Source organism: Hyperolius riggenbachi, chromosome 7 (assembly GCF_040937935.1).
Source record: "Hyperolius riggenbachi isolate aHypRig1 chromosome 7, aHypRig1.pri, whole genome shotgun sequence".
NCBI classification, from domain to species: domain Eukaryota; kingdom Metazoa; phylum Chordata; class Amphibia; order Anura; family Hyperoliidae; genus Hyperolius; species Hyperolius riggenbachi.
This window is the reverse complement of record NC_090652.1, coordinates 299,051,053-299,070,351: the sequence shown is the minus strand read 5'-3', so window position 1 is coordinate 299,070,351 and position 19,299 is coordinate 299,051,053. Positions and strand designations below refer to the sequence as shown.

General features: G+C 48.4%; 1 protein-coding gene across 1 annotated transcript in view; it reads right to left on the bottom strand.

The window, feature by feature from the left end:
- LOC137526179 (sterol 26-hydroxylase, mitochondrial-like) overlaps window positions 1-19,299 on the bottom strand; it is a 48,482-nt gene continuing 29,183 nt past the window's right edge. Inside the window, exons 6-9 of the mRNA XM_068247399.1 lie at window positions 13,281-13,447; window positions 11,684-11,765; window positions 4,796-4,996; window positions 1-576 (exon numbers count right to left, since the gene is read on the bottom strand). Of these exons, the coding sequence (XP_068103500.1) occupies window positions 445-576; window positions 4,796-4,996; window positions 11,684-11,765; window positions 13,281-13,447 (582 nt within the window). The 3' untranslated portion in view covers window positions 1-444. The remainder of the gene's footprint in view (window positions 577-4,795; window positions 4,997-11,683; window positions 11,766-13,280; window positions 13,448-19,299) is intronic.

Genomic DNA, 19,299 nt, shown 5'->3' with positions numbered 1-19,299 from the left:
ATTTAATGTGTTATACTTGTGCTGGAAAAATGATGGGACCTTATAACTCAATTGAGATAAAGATCATCTCCTTGAAAAAAGTGTTCATTACATTATTCCGAAGCCTTAATGTACGTACATAAGCAAATAGCTATCGGGACCCCATCCCTAGGGTGACTGCTATGGGCATGCGTGTATACAGACACGTTGCTTGGCTACAGGTGAGCGACATGTACTGTTGCTATGGAAAGGGGAGGCGGGATGAAGGCGTGATGGGCGGGGTAAAAAAGGGAACAATGCACTCTTTCTTCACTGTTGTAATAGTTGAGCTGTACACACATTAGAATCTCACCAGACATGGCCTTGAATGGCCATTGGCCAAGGTCTGCCTCCCATGCTTTACACTGCCTTTAGATCTCCAAGTTTTAGCTCTGTGTCTTTTTATGGGGATGCCCCTGAGAAAATTTAGACAAAGCTGGTATCAGGTCTCTCCATAAACTGGAGATTAATAGGCCGGCTTGGGGTCAGGACAATTCTGGCCATGGGGGTCACCTCTCCGCCTCGGGGGTCTGGCCTGATCTCATACTTCTTAATTATCTGTGAAACAAAGAAACGAAAGGAAATAGATTACATTGTTCATTCTATTTGGTTGCAGCTTATGGATCCATACATGGTTCACTACAATGCTTTCTTCTGCTGCTAGAGGACTCTGCTCCTCCCTCTGTCTAACTCTCCTCCCCTGATATACTCTGTGCTGCTAGAGGACTCTGCTCCTCCCTCTGTCTAACTCTCCTCCCCTGATATACTCTGTGCTGCTGGAGGACTCTGCTCCTCCCTCTGTCTAACCCTCCTCCCCTGATATACTCTGTGCTGCTGGAGGACTCTGCTCCTTCCTCTGCCCAACCCTCCTCTCCTGATATACTCTGTGCTGCTGGAGGACTCTGCTCCTTCCTCTCTCTACTCCTGATATATTCTGTGCTGCTGGAGGACTCAGCTCCTCCCTCTGCCTATCCCTCCTCTCCTGATATACTGTGTGCTGCTGGAAGACTCTGCTCCTTCCTCTCTCTACTCCTGATATACTCTGTGCTGCTGGAGGACTCTGCTCCTTCCTCTCTCTACTCCTGATATACTCTGTGCTGCTGAAGGACTCTGCTCCTTTCTCTATCTAACTCTTCTCTCCTGATATACTATGTGCTGCTGGAGGACTCTGTTCCTTCCTCTGTCTCTCCTCTCCTGATATACTCTGTGCTGCTGGAGGACTCTGCTCCTTCCTCTCTCTACTCCTGATATACTCTGTGATGCTGGAGGACTCTGCTCCTTCCTCTCTCTACTCCTGATATACTCTGTGCTGCTGGAGGACTCTGCGCCTTCCTCTCTCTACTCCTGATATACTCTGTGCTGCTGGAGGACTCTGCTCCTTCCTCTAACTCTCCTCTCCTGATATACTCTGTGCTGCTGGAGGACTCTGCTCCTTCCTCTATCTACTCCTAATATACTCTGTGCTGCTGGAGGACTCTGATCCTCCCTTTATCTAACTCTCCTCTCCTGATATACGCTGTACTGCTGGAGGACTCTGATCCTTCCTCTAACTCTCCTCTCCTGATATACTCTGTGCTGCTGGAGGACTCTGCTCCTTCCTCTATCTACTCCTAATATACTCTGTGCTGCTGGAGGACTCTGATCCTCCCTTTATCTAACTCTCCTCTCCTGATATACGCTGTACTGCTGGAGGACTCTGATCCTTCCTCTCTCTACTCCTGATATACTCTGTGCTGCTGGAGGACTCTGCGCCTTCCTCTATCTACTCCTAATATACTCTGTGCTGCTGGAGGACTCTGATCCTCCCTTTATCTAACTCTCCTCTCCTGATATACGCTGTACTGCTGGAGGACTCTGATCCTTCCTCTAACTCTCCTCTCCTGATATACTCTGTGCCGCTGGAGGACTCTGCTCCTTCCTCTATCTACTCCTGATATACTCTGTGCTGCTGGAGGACTCTGATCCTCCCTTTATCTAACTCTCCTCTCCTGATATACACTGTACTGCTGGAGGACTCTGATCCTTCCTCTCTCTACTCCTGATATACTCTGTGCTGATGGAGAACTCTGCTCCTCCCTCTATCTAACTCTCCTCTCCTGATATACTCTGTGCTGCTGGAGGACTCTGCTCCTTCCTCCATCTAACTCTCCTCTCCTGATATACGCTGTACTGCTGGAGGACTCTGCTCCTTCCTCCATCTAACTCTTCTCTCCTGATATACTCTGTGCTGCTGGAGGACTGCTCTTCCTCTGTCTCTCCTCTACTGATATACTCTGTGCTGCTGGAGGACTCTGCTCCTTCCTCTGTCTCTCCTCTCCTGATATACTCTGTACTGCTGGAGGACTCTGCTCCTTCCTCTGTCTCTCCTCTACTAATATACTCTGTACTGCTGGAGGACTCTGCTCCTTCCTCTGTCTCTCCTCTACTAATATACTCTGTGCTGCTAGAGGACTCTGCTCCTTCCTCCATCTAACTCTCCTCTCCTGATATACTCTGTGCTGCTGGAGGACTCTGCTCCTTCCTCCATCTAACTCTCCTCTCCTGATATACTCTGTGCTGCTGGAGGACTCTGCTCCTTCCTCTAACTCTCCTCTCCTGATATACTCTGTGTTGCTGGAGGACTCTGCTCCTTCCTCTAACTCTCCTCTCCTGATATACTCTGTGCTGCTGGAGGACTCTGCTCCTTCCTCTAACTCTCCTCTCCTGATATACTCTGTGCTGCTGGAGGACTCTGCTCCCTCCTCTATCTAACCCTCCTCTCCTGATATACTCTGTGCTGCTGGAGGACTCTGCTCCTTCCTCCATCTAACTCTCCTCTCCTGATATACTCTGTGCTGCTGGAGGACTCTGCTCCTTCCTCCATCTAACTCTCCTCTCCTGATATACTCTGTGCTGCTGGAGGACTCTGCTCCTTCCTCTAACCCTCCTCTCCTGATATACTGTGTGCTGCTGGAGGACTCTGCTCCTTCCTCTCTCCTCTCCTGATATACTCTGTGCTGCTGGAGGACTCTGCTCCTTCCTCCATCTAACTCTCCTCTCCTGATATACGCTGTACTGCTGGAGGACTCTGCTCCTTCCTCCATCTAACTCTTCTCTCCTGATATACTCTGTGCTGCTGGAGGACTGCTCTTCCTCTGTCTCTCCTCTACTGATATACTCTGTGCTGCTGGAGGACTCTGCTCCTTCCTCTGTCTCTCCTCTCCTGATATACTCTGTACTGCTGGAGGACTCTGCTCCTTCCTCTGTCTCTCCTCTACTAATATACTCTGTACTGCTGGAGGACTCTGCTCCTTCCTCTGTCTCTCCTCTACTAATATACTCTGTGCTGCTAGAGGACTCTGCTCCTTCCTCCATCTAACTCTCCTCTCCTGATATACTCTGTGCTGCTGGAGGACTCTGCTCCTTCCTCCATCTAACTCTCCTCTCCTGATATACTCTGTGCTGCTGGAGGACTCTGCTCCTTCCTCTAACTCTCCTCTCCTGATATACTCTGTGTTGCTGGAGGACTCTGCTCCTTCCTCTAACTCTCCTCTCCTGATATACTCTGTGCTGCTGGAGGACTCTGCTCCTTCCTCTAACTCTCCTCTCCTGATATACTCTGTGCTGCTGGAGGACTCTGCTCTCTCCTCTATCTAACCCTCCTCTCCTGATATACTCTGTGCTGCTGGAGGACTCTGCTCCTTCCTCCATCTAACTCTCCTCTCCTGATATACTCTGTGCTGCTGGAGGACTCTGCTCCTTCCTCCATCTAACTCTCCTCTCCTGATATACTCTGTGCTGCTGGAGGACTCTGCTCCTTCCTCTAACCCTCCTCTCCTGATATACTGTGTGCTGCTGGAGGACTCTGCTCCTTCCTCTCTCTACTCCTGATATACTCTGTGCTGCTGGAGGACTCTGCTCCTTCCTCTAACTCTCCTCTCCTGATATACTCTGTGTTGCTGGAGGACTCTGCTCCTTCCTCTAACTCTCCTCTCCTGATATACTCTGTGCTGCTGGAGGACTCTGCTCCTTCCTCTAACTCTCCTCTCCTGATATACTCTGTGCTGCTGGAGGACTCTGCTCCCTCCTCTATCTAACCCTCCTCTCCTGATATACTCTGTGCTGCTGGAGGACTCTGCTCCTTCCTCCATCTAACTCTCCTCTCCTGATATACTCTGTGCTGCTGGAGGACTCTGCTCCTTCCTCCATCTAACTCTCCTCTCCTGATATACTCTGTGCTGCTGGAGGACTCTGCTCCTTCCTCTAACTCTCCTCTCCTGATATACTCTGTGCTGCTGGAGGACTCTGCTCCTTCCTCCATCTAACTCTCCTCTCCTGATATACTCTGTGCTGCTGGAGGACTCTGCTCCTTCCTCCATCTAACTCTCCTCTCCTGATATACTCTGTGCTGCTGGAGGACTCTGCTCCTTCCTCTAACTCTCCTCTCCTGATATACTCTGTGTTGCTGGAGGACTCTGCTCCTTCCTCTAACTCTCCTCTCCTGATATACTCTGTGCTGCTGGAGGACTCTGCTCCTTCCTCTAACTCTCCTCTCCTGATATACTCTGTGCTGCTGGAGGACTCTGCTCCTTCCTCTAACTCTCCTCTCCTGATATACTCTGTGCTGCTGGAGGACTCTGCTCCTTCCTCTCTCCTACCCTGCTCCTTCTGCTATGTAACCACTGTCTCAGCAGATAGGTTTATTTTTATGTACACAACATTTTCCATACTACTGTAGTTTGAATCCACTCTGTATCTTTTATACAATTTATTTAAAAAAGGTTTGTTTTTTATTTACCCGTGATAAGACCAGATGCATCTCCAGCTCCGCTATCCTCCGGCCGAGACAAGCTCTGACCCCGTACCCGAATGGGATGGAGCTGAACGGGTTGTTCTTGATCTTGTTGTCACGTAACCAGCGATGTGGGAGGAACTTGTTCGGCTCGGGGAAATTGTTCTCATCTCGGGAGATCTGGTAATGAGCTAAAGCAAACAGCGTCTGCAAGAAGAGAAAATAAAAGCAAAACAGTTCAACATTAAATCAGTAGGGGGCGACCAACTGTACGGGAGATGTAATTATGCTTTCTTCTATTTTATTCCAATATCCAATCAGATATAGAGAAATTGGAACCCTATATTTGGTCATTTTATAATGAAAGTAGAATTTCCTTTTAAAGGGACACTTAAGTCAAACAAAAAAAATGAGTTTTACTCACCTAGGGCTTCCAATAGCCCCCTGCAGCTGTCCGGTGCCCTCGCTGTCTCCCTCCGATCCTCGTGGCCCCGCCGGCAGCCACTTCCTGTTTCGGTGACAGGAGCTGACAGGATGGGGACGCGAGTGATTCTTCGCGTTCCTGGCCACAATAGCGCCATCTATGCTGCTATAGCATATATCATATACCATATAGCAGCATAGAGGGTGCTAATGTGGCCAGGAACGCGAAGAATCACTCGTGTCCCTAGCCTGTCAGCTCCTGTCACCGAAACAGGAAATGGCTGCCGGCGGGGCCAGGAGGATCGGAGGGAGACGGCGAGGGCACCGGACAGCTGCAGGGGGCTATTGGAAGCCCTAGGTGAGTAAAACTCATTTTTTTTGTTTGACTTAAGTGTCCCTTTAACTTCCTGTCCTAGATTTTTGTTTGACATTCTTTAGTCCAAAACAAAAGACTATAACTCCTCATGTAACAAGTTTGCATTTCACTAAGACTCATGAATGAATACACTTGTTTTCTTAAAGCAGTACTATAGGGGGTCGGGGGGAGTTTAACTTACCTGGGGCTTCTTCTAATGGTCGCCTTACATTGTACTAGGGAAATATTTTAAACTTAATAACCTGGGACAAATGGGCAAATAAAATATGAGTTTTTAGCCAAAGTAGAATCTTTTAATTTAAACCTACAGATATAATTGCCAAAAAACTGAGAAATAATGATTTTTCTTATTTTTTTTTTCTTATTATTCCCATTAAAATACACTTAGAATAAAATAATTCTTAGCAAAATATGCCACCTAAAGAAAGCCTAATTGGTGGCAAAAAAAAAATAAAATTATGGATCATTTTGTCTTGTTAACCTCTTGACGACCAGCTAACGCCGATTGGCGTAAACTGGTCGTCGGCGGGTTTCCATGGAAACGGCCGCTCCTCCATGTCCGTTCACGGAGGCTGTCTCCGTGAACAGCCGGAGAGCCGCCGATCGCGGCTCGCCGGCAAAATGTAAACATGCGGGGAAGAAATCCCCGCTGTTCACACCGTATGGGAGATCGGCGATCCCCGGCCTCTGATTGCCCGGGGATCGCCGTCATTTGATAGGCTGAAGCCTATCCTACAATGCGCAGGACGGATATCCGTCCTGCGCAGCTCAGGGAGGGAGGGAGGTAGGGGGACGGAGCGCCGAAAACGCTGCGGAGGGGGCTTTGACGAGCCCCCCCCCGCAAAGCGCAGAGAGCCGGCGGCGATCAGACCCCCCCAGCAGGACATCCCCCTAGTGGGGAAAAAAGGGGGTAAGTCTGATCGCCCTGGCTAAAACCTAATCTGTGCTGCGGGCTGGAGAGTCCACGCAGCACAGATCAGACCGAAATCCACTGGTCGGCAAGTGGTTAAGTAGTGATTAAGTTATTGGTGAATGAAATCTTGTTAAGAAGTGATTAAGTTATTGGTGAATGAAAGGGAGGAGTGCTGAAAGATGAGCGGATCGTTCAGAAACAGCCTTATCAGTCTGCCGACAGCGCGTACACACGTGCTACTGTTGGCTGAACGTCCGCCCAGCGGGAGGGTCTGACGACCCGTAGTTTGCGGCGGTATGTCGTGTGTACGCACCTTAAGGGAAAAAAAACGTTAGCGATTAACTAGTTAATCAGTTTAACGTTAATTAAGGTTAATCAGTTCAGTTAAGTTTAACTTTAAAGGGGAACTGAAGTAAGAGGTATACGGAGGATGCCATATTTATTTCCTTTTAATCAATACTAGTTGCCTGGCAGCACTGCTGGTCTATTTCTCTGCAGTAGTATCTGAATAACACCAGAAACAAGCATGCAGCTAGTCTTGTCAGATCTGAATTTAAAGTCTGAAACACCTGATCTGCTGCATGCTTGTTCAGGGGCTATGGCTAATAGTAGTAGAGGGAGAGGATCAGCAGGGCTGCCAGGCAACTGGTATTGCTTAAAAGGAAATAAACATGGCAGCCTCCATGTACCTCTCTCTTCAGTTCCCCTTTAAAGCCTCATGTACACAGTAACATTTTCCGTCAGATCTATTAGATCATTTCCAACCGGTCCAATCAGATTGTGTTAGATTTTGCAATAGATTTTGGGTACTTAAAGCAAAATCTATCGCAAAATTGATCTGAAACTATTTGGACATCTACACATGATGCAATTTCTTATTAGATTTATCTAATAGATCCGTCCATTTGATGGAAAATTGTACCGTGTAGATGAGGCTTTAGAGAACAGACAAGGTACATCTTGTAGCTCTGGGACTAAATATTTATACAAAAGAGGTAGCCTAGAGGTCAAGGAGAGAATGTCTGCTCCTGTAGTCTAGACATAGTACATCTTGTAGCTCGTATACGTATATAGTGTTGGCTCGAATAAAGGTGGCCATACACTTATAGATTTGCAGCAGATTCGACCATCAGATAGATTTCTGGCAGATGCCTGTTAAGTCCAATCTGACTGGAAACTATCTGATGTGTGGCACACACTAGGAACAGATTTCCAATAGATTTCAGAATGAAATCTATTGGAAATCGATCTAAATGCATTATTGGACCCAGGCCCGGATTTACATCACAGGAGCCTATAGGCACAGATGTCCTGGCATCCTAGACTTCCCTCTCCAATAACCCACAAACACCCACCGAACTGCCCCGCAAGTGTGCTGGCTGTCCCAGCTGTCACTCCTCCCTTACTTCCCTTGCCCATCATAGGTTGCTACAGGTGTCCCTTAGTATTAGGTAGCCAGCAGTACCCTCAATATTAAGCATCTAGCAGTGCCCCCAAGTATTAGGTAGCTATAAGTGCCCCTGACTGAAAGGAGATCGTCAGTGGAAGGCGAAGGCCCAGCGAATAACCTCTTATTTACACTCCACTCGGGACTGTAAGGAAGGAGGGAGGCACTTGGGTAGGTGAGTGAGCCACCTTTCCATCATCAGACGCCTGTAGGCACATGCCTACAATGCCTTATGGTAAATCCGGCCCTGATTGGCCCATTAGATCCAATGCAACTCTATGGGCCATCAGTCTGCTGCCAGCAGCAGATCGACCCAGATTTTCCATCCTGTCAGATCAAATTGATCAAAATCGTCCACAAATCGATTGATTTCTGATCAATCGATCGATTCTATAGAATTATTATTATTATTTAGTATTTATATAGCACCGACATATTACGCAGCACTGTACAATGTATATATATATCTTGTCACTAACTGTCCCTCAAAGGAGCTCACAATCTAATCCCTACCATTGCCATATGTCTATATTATGTAGTGTAAGTACTGTAGTCTAGGGCCAATTTTAGGGGGAGCCAAACCGGAGTGCCCGGGGGAAACCCACGCAGACACGGAGAGAACATACAAACTCTTTGCAGATAGTGCCTTGGCTGGAATTCGAACCAGGGACCCAGCGCTGCAAGGCGAGAGAGCTAACCACTACGCCACCGTGCTGCCCGTGATTCTATAGAATAGAATCGATCGATCTATCAATGGCTGAAATCGACCAGTGTATGGGCCCCTTAAAAAGATCAAATACATCTTCAACTGGGAAGCACATGTCTTCCCAACATGAAGGTTTCATATACAAGTAAAGAACCTGTGTGTAAATATGGCCTCAAAAAGCTCAGGAAGGGCACATACAGTACATAGAGGCATCCTATATCATATGGCTTAGCCTGGCTAGCTCAGACGGTAGAGCATGAGACTCCAACAGGGAACCTGAAGTGAGAGGGATATGGAGGCTGCCATAGTTATTCCCTTTTTAACAATACCTGTAGCCTGGCTGTCCTGCTGATACTCTGCCTCCAATACATTTAGCCAGGGCCGTGCAGAGGGTCCTTAAGTGGGGGGTGCTCAAATTTAAAAAAGGGGCCTGGCAATGCCTTCCCCCGCATGCCTCCCCCCTCCTCGTTTCTGGCTAGGGGGGTATTGATTGTCATGCTGCTGAATGCAGATGATGGGTGCCATGTGAGTTCTGGGTGTAAGTACTGAGTGTCATGTGGGTTCTGGCTATGGTTGGGTATCGAGTGTCATGCGGGTGTTGATTGCAAGAACTTAGTGCCATGTAAGATCTGGGTGCATGTACTCGATGTCATGTGGGTGCTGGGTACAGGTACTGAATGTGACATGGGTGCGAATACTTGGCGCCATGCCTTTACTGGGTGCTGGCTATGGGTGGGCTTTGGGCATCACATGGGTTTTGAATGCAGGTACTTTGGGTGCGGGTACGGGTTAAGTGGGTGCTTGGTGCAGACCGACCCGTTACCGACCTCGCTTGTACGACCACTCTCTGTCTAGTGATAGCCCCAGCCACCAAGGGCTATCACTTTAGGAGTATTACTGTGCACTAATACATATGTGATCACACTCTGAATAAAGTACTGACTACTGTTCTGATAGAGCACGTTCTGATCATCAGATACGCCACTGATCATTACATGTAGTGTAGTATTTGTAACAGTGTATCGGCCAATTTAGAGGGGAGGGGGATAAAAAAAATATTTTTTTCACAATTAAAAAAAACCTACAAATCGCAGCAGCAATCAAGTTGGGTGCCAAGTTGTATGACCGAGCAATAAACCATTAAAGATGGGAGGTGCTGAAATGTAAAACATGGCCTGTCACTATGATGGGGTATAAACCTCAGGTGCTCAAAGGGTTAAAGAAGATGTTGTGGTTTGGTCAAGAGCCTATACAGCAAATGTTTATGTAGTGTAGTGATGATGAGCACCCATTTCCTATAGACATTTTAAATCAAAAGTCTCAGTTCTAAAAATCATGATTCAAATTGGTCTGTAAATTGTACTCATTCGTAATTTTGCGTAAGTTTCACACAATTTCATAACGAATTTAGCAAAGCCCCTATACGTGCTATTGCCACTGAAATTGCTACATATGTTAAGGAAAATAGTGGTAAAAGCCAAAAAAAAAAAGATTTTCAAAAAGACATTGTAGTTTTTGAGAAAACGGATTTTAAAAAGTGCAAAGCAAAAATGTTTTTTAAACTAATTTTTCTGAGTTTAAAAACCATTTTTCTTTGCATTTTTAAATCAATCTTCTCGAAAACCACAGGGTCTTTTTGAAAAATGTTTTTTGACTTGTACCCACTCTATTCTCCTTAAAGAGACTCCGTAACAAAAATTGCATCCTGTTTTTTATCATCCTACAAGTTCCAAAAGCCATTCTAATGTGTTCTGGCTTACTGCAGCACTTTCCACTATCACTATCTCTGTAATAAATTAATGTATCTTTCCCCTGTCAGACTTGTCGGCCTGTGTCTGGAAGGCTGCCAAGTTCTTCAGTGTTGTGGTTCTGCTATGAACTCCCCCTTCCAGGCCCCTCTCTGCACACTGCCTGTGTGTTATTTAGATTAGGGCAGCTTCTCTCTTCTCTCTTATCTTTTACAAGCTGGATAAATCGTCCTCTGAGCTGGCTGGGCTTTCACATACTGAAGAATTACAGACAAGGGCAAAGCTGTTTGCAGGAAGAAACGAGCAGCCTGAAACTTCAGTGCATGAGAACAGGGGGAAAGAAACACACAAATGATCTCTTGAGATTCAAAAGGAATGCTGTATACAGCCTGATTGTGTATGGATGTATTTTCTATGTGTGGACATACTGTACATCAACCTACTTCCTGTTTTGGTGGCCATTTTGTTTGTTTATAAACAAACTTTTTAAAACTGTTTTTAACCACTTTTAATGAGGCGGGGAGCGGCGAAATTGTGACAGAGGGTAATAGGAGAGGTCCCCTAACGCACTGGTATGTTTACTTTTGTGCGATTTTAACAATACAGATTCTCCTTAACATGACATGTATGGGGGGTGCTGCTATTCACCGCTAAAGTCGGCACCAAATTACGCAAAAATTACATGAAAGTTATGAATGATTACACGCAATCAATTGAATTTACAAATCGCAATTATGAATGGGTGTAATTGTAAAAATGTATGAGAAATTTCACATTATCCTAGTTAATGTGACAAACGTATGTGGTTAGTTACTCTTGAAAAAGTGGCCTGAAATTCCCTACAACCGCTTACAGTGTCTAATGACAGTACCAAAATGGAGACTAGGGAGTACAATCAGGCCCTGTCTGACAGTACATGATAGCATTGGGCAGTGGCGTAGCATTAGGGTTGCAGAGGTTGCGACTGCACTGGGGCCCCTCAGGGCCCTCCCTCAACTACAGTATTGTCTTTATTGGTCCTGTGCTGGTAATATTCACGTCTATAGATGCGTTTAATAGCAGTAATCATTAACAAACTGTTCCCCATTCCATTCTTGCACCTTTCATACTGTGGATGTCCTTGGCAGGTTTTGGTGTGCCCTATTACTTGTTATGTATAGAGTTCTTAAGGGGGCCCCATGTGAAAGTCGCTCCGGGGCCCATAGCTCCTTAGCTACGCCACTGGCATTGGGTGACTGTCTCCTTACATCTGACATCCTTACATCTATAGAAACCACTTACCCCTTCTGGAAAGCGATAGCCTCCAATGGTTACACTTTTCTCCGCAATCACTCTAGAATTAGTCGGCACAACTGGGTACAACCTGGCGGCAGGAAAACCACACTATTAGGAACAGATGCTGAAAAATATTCAGTGATCGTTTATTCCAGGTTTTTATTGTGCAATAACAATTGTAGCCTACAAGTTTCCATCCAGAAGGAAATTAGTTCTTTACTCACTCAGAAATTCACCCCCTTTCCCATCTAAGTACACATGGGTTCCAAAATAAGCACCAGATAAAAAAAAATCTACCTACAGTGCATCAACCTATCAAAAGCGTGCTTGCATGCAGGGCTGGTTTAAAGAGACTCTGTAACAACATTTTCAGCCTTATTTCTTCTGTCCTATAAGTTCCTATACCTGTTCTAATGTGCTCTGGATAACTGCAGTCTTTTCTAGTTGCACTGTCACTGTAATATATCTAATCTTTTCTTTGTCAAGCTTTGTCGACCCAGGGAGGAAGGGGCTGCCTCTGCTGTGATAGGGACAAGTTATGCACGCCCCCTCCATGCCCCCCAATGCTCTTCTGTGTGCTTTGGCAGTCTCTGGCCATTTAGGTGCTCTTTATTATGGCACCCTTTGTTCCGTCCCCTCCAGGGGCGTATCTAGGTAATATAGAGCCTATGGCAAACACTAAAATTGCGCCCCCCCCCCTTCCTTTCCCGGTCAGAGCCCCCTTCCCCTCTAAAAACAGCATCCTTTCTCTTTCTACGTGTGTTATGGTTGCCCATGGTTTTTTGGCACACATATTTCTGAATTTACTTTTTTGGAAATATTTCTTCTTATTACCAGGGCTTTGGAGTCAGAGTCAGGGCAATTTTGGGCACACGGAGTCGGAGTTGGAGTTGTTAATTTCATAAACTGAGGAGTTGGAATCGGGAGTCGGATGATTTTTGTACAAAATCCACAGCCCTGTTAAGTATTAGACTAAGGAGTCGGAGTCGTGGTTTCATAAACTGAGGAGTCAGAGTTGGAATCGGAAGATTTTTGTACCGACTCCACAGCCCTGCTTATTACCTCTCTGTCCTCTTTTCTAACTTAAGCCAAGTGCACCCTAAATACATAAGTTAATTAGCAAGGTTCCCCAGATAACAGAATAATATGATCTGAGGTCTGAATGACGAGAAGGCATTGGGCATGCATGGCAATACAGCACAGTGGCAGACATGGCGCCCATGCTGCTGTGGCGCCCATGGCAAGAGCCATGCCTGCACCCCTCTAGATACGCCTCTGGTCCCCTCCCCCTCACCAATCATATGAATACGAAGAAATTAAAATGCAGGAATTTGTTTTGTAGGCACAAATAACAATTGATATATTATACACAGAAATTGTGCTTTTTCAAAATAAGCATGCACAAATTATTACTAAGCCAGATATAACTCACCAGCCCAAACTTAAAGAAACCACAGAAAAAAAAATCTCATGATTGTTATGAGGAGTGTAGGCACTATATAAAAACATACTATGTATGTAAAGCCAGAGTCTTTAACAAAGGTCATCATTTCTCTGTGTGGGAGCTAAACAGAGATGGATTGTGGAAGGTAATGATTCTTACCGCAGTGTTTCCTTCATCACAGCTTTCAGCAGCGGCATCTTGGCGATGTCCTCAGCGGTGGGTACTCCGTCTCCGGGGACAATACTGGTCACCTCCTGGTACAAGGACTGCTGGGTGTCGGGGTCACTGGCCAGGTGGTACAGCGCCCAAGATAGAGTGTTGGATGTCTGATGACAGACAGGCAATATCATGTTACTACACAGAATACAGTCTTCACATCCAATCTATGTACACAGCCACTCCGTCTAACCCCGTCCTCTCTTTGGTACCAGGGTTTAATCTGATCTGTTTAGTTTAATTAAAATATTCTTAAAAGTCCATGGTTAAAGGGGCACTATGATGAAAAATTGTAAAATTTTAAATATGTGCAAACCTAGACAAGTAAGAAGTATGTTTTTTTCCAGAGTAAAATGAGCCATAAATGAATTTTCTCCTATGTTGCTGTCACTTATAGTAGGTAGTAGAAATCTGATAGAAGTGACAGGTTTTGGACTAGTCCATCTCTTCATAGGGGATTCTCAGCAAGGCTTTTATTCTTTAGAAATATATTCCCTAAAAAGGATTTAAACAATGATGCTGGCCAGCCTCCCTGCTCGCTGCACAGTTTGTTGGCAGTTGGACAGCAAAGTGCTTTTGAAAATAAATAAATCCCTGAGATTCCCCCTGAGGGTAGAGTGAGATATGGCCCTGGTTGATAGGTTGTTTATTTGAATATAGCAAGAAGTTATAAATCAGGATGATACCATTTATTGGCTAACTACAAATGAATAAGAATAAGCAAGCTTTCGGCCTTGCAGCCTTCGTCAGGTTTACATCCTGTTAGTTTGCAAGCTGGTGGTACAGACAGCTTATATACATGCAACATCAAAAGGGAAAACAGATATTTTTTTCAAGCATAAATACATCATTAAGATGCCTTAATACAAACAGACCATCTAAATGGGGTAAGATAAGGATCCTTGTTTACTCCATTGCTCACAGACCTGGTATTAGGATTGACCCAGAGGTATCGTAAATTCTTAGTTCACAAGTTCAGCTAGGGTGGCTGAGACAGTTCATATATCATCAATCTCATACCAATATAGAAAGTTGTTGTCCTTATTCAACCCCTTCTGCACAGCTTTGAAACAATTTATAAATTTTGTTTCTGCTATTAATCGGTCATTTGACGTTTTGAAGCCGCCCTTCAGGGCAGTGACACGAAGATCATCCATGCTGTGTCCGTTGGCCCGAAAGTGTGTAGCCAGGGTCGGACTGGGACACCAAGGGCCCACCGAGGAAGTTTCAGCCAGGGGCCCACCCCCCTCTCCTCCTCCTCCCTCCCCCCCCCCCCCCCCATTTTGGGCTCACATACACATGTACTCTAGAAATTTTGCATGACTTTATGGTAGGGAATAGATTGTGAGCAATTCTGAGGACAGTCTCCAATAGGGATATGTCTAAATGCGAAACTAAATGGGTGTCACCATGCACTGGAACATCGGCGTGGTCATGATGAGTCATGGGCAGACTTAAAAAAAAAAAATACAAAACACAAAATAAGTAGCGGCGTTATTCACAGAGATTAGGTCCGACCAGATACATTGTATATTCAAGTAGTTACATGCCTCATGATAATTCATCAAGTAGTCAAATTGCAGCAGATACCCCCACAAAATGCAATCAGGTTGACGGCAGATACCCCCACACAATGCAATCAGGTTGGTGGCAGATACCCCCACAAAATGCAATCAGGTTGACGGCAGATACCCCCACACAATGCAATCAGGTTAACGGCAGATACCCCCACAAAATGCAATCAGGTTGATGGCAGATACCCCCACAAAATGCAATCAGTTTGGCTGCAGATACCCCCACAAAATGCAATCAGTTTGGCTGCAGATACCCCCACACAATGCAATCAGGTTGGCTGCAGATACCCCCACACAATGCAATCAGGTTGGTGGCAGAGATACCCCCACACAATGCAAGTCCCCCCCAGCTTGGAAGGGGGGGCAGAGGGCACAGATCAGCGGGGAAGCCTCCCCCCCTCCCTCACCTAGGGCCCCCCCTTCCGCGCACCCCCCTCCTCGAGAAGTGCAGCCAGCAGCGAGCGGAGTATAGCTTACCAGCTTCAGATGATGCTATCTCCGCTCCGCTCCGCATGCCGCTGCTGCCCTGCTGGTCTCTGTCTCCTGTAGTGACGCTGTCCAATCACGCTCTAGCAGGAAGTACTGCGAGAACGTGATTGGACAGCGTCACACACTACAGTCAGAGACCAGCAGGGCAGCGGCATGCGGACTCGGAGCGGAGATAGCATCATCTCTGTAGCTATTCTCCGCTCGCTGCTGGCTGCACTTCTGGAGGAGGGGGGTGCGCGGAAGGGGGGGGCTCTAGGTGAGGGAGGGGGGGACGCTTCCCCCCCTCCCCGCCGCTCTGTGCCCAATTCCCCCCCTTCCAAGCTGTGCCCCCCTCCAGTGGCGTAGCTAGGGTGTTTGACACCCGGTGCGGATAATTTACCAACACCCCCCCCCCCCCAAAAAAGCAAAGCGCGCAGCGACAAAAAAAATGGGTGTGGACATGACATCACATGGGTGGGGGGTAATTGTAATGTAACTGTAACAGTAAGGCAGTGGGCTAATATAGGTAGCCAGAATAGTTTCCCTCAGCATAGGTTAGATATGACAAATATGACAACATGACAAATTCAGCAATCTTGAGGCCCCCAACAAGACAAATTCAGCAATCATGAGGCCCCCAACAAGACATTCAGTAACCATGAGGCCCCCAACAAGACAAATTCAGTAACCATGAGGCCCCCAACAAGACAAATTCAGCAGTCATGAGGCACATAAATAAACAGCATTTCACATAAATAGGCAGAATGCCCACTTAATATGGTAGACACCTCTCACCTGGCTTCTGAATTCTCCTCTACTGGCTGCTGTGCCAGGCAATACTGTTTTTGGCTGGATTGGGGATGATGTGTGGGCTGAAAGGCCTGGCGGTGATGCTGTGGCCGGCCTGGCGGTGATGCTGGGCTGTACTTGGCTGGTTGAAGTAAATGTTGGCCTGACTGTTGGTGGTGATGCTGTGGCCTTTTTGACAGTGATTCTGGGCTGGTTGGCTGGTGGTGATGCTGGGCTGGCCTGGATAGTTTAGGTAGTGACAGGTGCACCCTAGTTTAGGTAGCACCAGGAGCCTCCCAGCTTAGGTAGTGACAGGACCCCCAAGTTTAGGTAGCGACAGGAGCCCCCCAGTTTAGTTAGTGACAGATACCCCCCAGTTTAGGTAGTGACAGGAGCCCCCAGTGTTTGTAGTGACAGGTGCCCCCCAGTTAAGGTAGTAACAGGTGCCCCCCAGGGTATGTAGTGACAGGAGCCCCCAGTGTTTGTAGTGACAGGTGCCCCCCAGGGTATGTAGTGACAGGTGCCCCCAGTTTAGGTAGTGACAGTGCCCCCCAGTTCAGGTAGTGACAGGTGCCCCCAGTTCAGGTATTGACAGGCGCCCCCCCAGTTCAGTTAGTGACAGGTACCCCCAGTTTAGGTATGACAGGAGCCCCCCAGTGTATGCAGTGACAGGGACCCCCCCCCAGTGTATATAGTGACAGGAGCCCCTAGTTTAGGTAGTGACAGGGCCCCCCAGTATAGATAGACAGGTCTATAGGTGTCCCCAGTTTAAATAGCCAGATCTATAGGTGTCCTCAGTGGCAGCGGAGAGAGAAGAGAAGCGGTGGGGAAGGGAGGACGTTTCCCCCTCCCCCTTCCCTCACCTTGGGGCTCCCCCTCTCTCGCTCCCCCCTTTAGAATTAAGTGATGCGGCAGGCAGCGCCGCTGTGCCTGCCGCTTCTTTTCTCTCTCCGCTGCCACCCCAGGGCGGGCGGGCCAGCCACGTCCGGGTAGCTAGGGGGGGGCAGCAGCTAGCCAGGGGAGTGTGCATGCCCCATTTTGCCCTATGTAGGGACGCCCATGGCATGGTAGGCAGATAGGTAGCCGGGTAGGCAGTTATGTAGCCGGGTGGGAGGGTAGGCAGATAGGTAGCTGGGTGGGCAGTTAGGTAGCCGGGTGGGAGGGTAGGCAGTTAGGTAGCCAGGTGGGCAGATAGGTAGCTGGGTGGGCAGTTAGGTAGCCGGGTGGGCAGTTAGGTAGCCAGGTGGGAGGGTAGGCAGATAGGTAGCTGGGTGGGTAGATAGGTAGCCGGGTGGGCAGATAGGTAGCCGGGTGGGAGGGTAGGCAGATAGGTAGCTGGGTGGGTAGATAGGTAGCCGGGTGGGTAGATAGGTAGCCGGGTAGGCAGATAGGTAGCCGGGTGGGAGGGTAGGCAGATAGGTAGCTGGGTGGGTAGATAGGTAGCCGGGTGGGCAGTTAGGTAGCCAGGTGGGAGGGTAGGCAGTTAGGTAGCCGGGTGGGCAGATAGGTAGCTGGGTGGGTAGATAGGTATCCAGGTGGGCAGATAGGTAGCCGGGTGGGCAGATAGGTAGCCGGGTGGGAGGGTAGGCAGTTAGGTAGCCGGGTGGGCAATTAGGTAGCCGGGTGGGAGGGTAGGCAGATAGGTAGCTGGGTGGGTAGATAGGTAGCCGGGTGGGAGGGTAGGCAGTTAGGTAGCCGGGTGGGCAGTTAGGTAGCCGGGTGGGAGGGTAGGCAGAAGGGTAGCCGGGTGGGAGGGTAGGCAGAAGGGTAGCCGGGTGGGCAGTTAGGTAGCCGGGTGGGAGGGTAGGCAGATAGGTAGCTGGGTGGGTAGATAGGTAGCCGGGTGGGCAGCCAGTTAGGTAGCCGGGTGGGTAGATAGGTAGCCGGGTGGGAGGGTAGGCAGTTAGGTAGCCGGGTGGGCAGTTAGGTAGCCGGGTGGGAGGGTAGGCAGATAGGTAGCTGGGTGGGTAGATAGGTAGCCGGGTGGGCAGATAGGTAGCCGGGTGGGAGGGTAGGCAGATAGGTAGCTGGGTGGGTAGATAGGTAGCCGGGTGGGTAGATAGGTAGCCGGGTGGGCAGATAGGTAGCCGGGTGGGAGGGTAGGCAGATAGGTAGCTGGGTGGGTAGATAGGTAGCCGGGTGGGCAGTTAGGTAGCCAGGTGGGAGGGTGGGCAGTTAGGTAGCCGAGTGGGTAGCCAGTGGGGGCCCCGACTCCTATGCTCCCCCTCACCTGGGTGTCCCCCCTCCTTACAAGCCGCGGGGAGGGCAGCCCGACTGTTTTTTTTTTGTTTTTTTTCCCTTAAAAAAAACTATTTTCCCCGGGGGCCCCCTCCTATCCTCCCCCTCCCTCACCTCGGACTCTCGGAGGGCCCCCTCCTGTTACGAGCGGCGCCGGCGGGTACAGCAAACTTCCGGGGAGGTAAAGCAGAAGATAGAGGTCCAGCTGCCTCCCAGTCGCTGTCTCCTCTATGCCGCTCGCACTAAACCAGGAAGCAGTGCGAGCGGCATAGAGGAGACAGCGTAGCCCGGGAGGCAGCTGGACCTCTATCTTCTGCTATACCTCGCAGGAACTTTGCTGTAACCGCCGCCGCCGCTCGTAACAGGAGGGGGGCCCTCCGAGGTGAGGGAGGGGGAGGATAGGAGGGGGGCCCCCCGGGGAAAATAGTTTTTTTTAAGGGACATAAAAAAAAAAAAAAAAAAACAGTCGGGCTGCCCTCCCCGGCTCTCCCATGCAGCGCACGCCTTCTAGGGGCCCCCAGGAGGAGGGGCAGTCGGGGCCCACCGATGGGACCGTCGGTGGTTCGGCGGCTCTGTCCGAGCCTGTGTGTAGCAACTGGGAGTCCAGATTTGGTATCATTAATAGTGTGCCTGTGTCCATTCATACGTTTGAGCAGAGTTTGTCCAGTTTCTCCCACGTACATAACATTGGGGCATTTAGCACACATGATCAGATATACCAGATTGGTGGACCCACAAGAAAATTTACCTTGTACTCTGTACTCCTGTTGTGAACCTGGTATCGTTACCCTGTCAGTGGAGTAAATGTGTCTGCAGGTCCCACATATTTTTTGTCGGCAGGGTGATGTTCCGTTTTGTTGAGGCCTATTCAAAGAGCTCCTGACAATCATCTG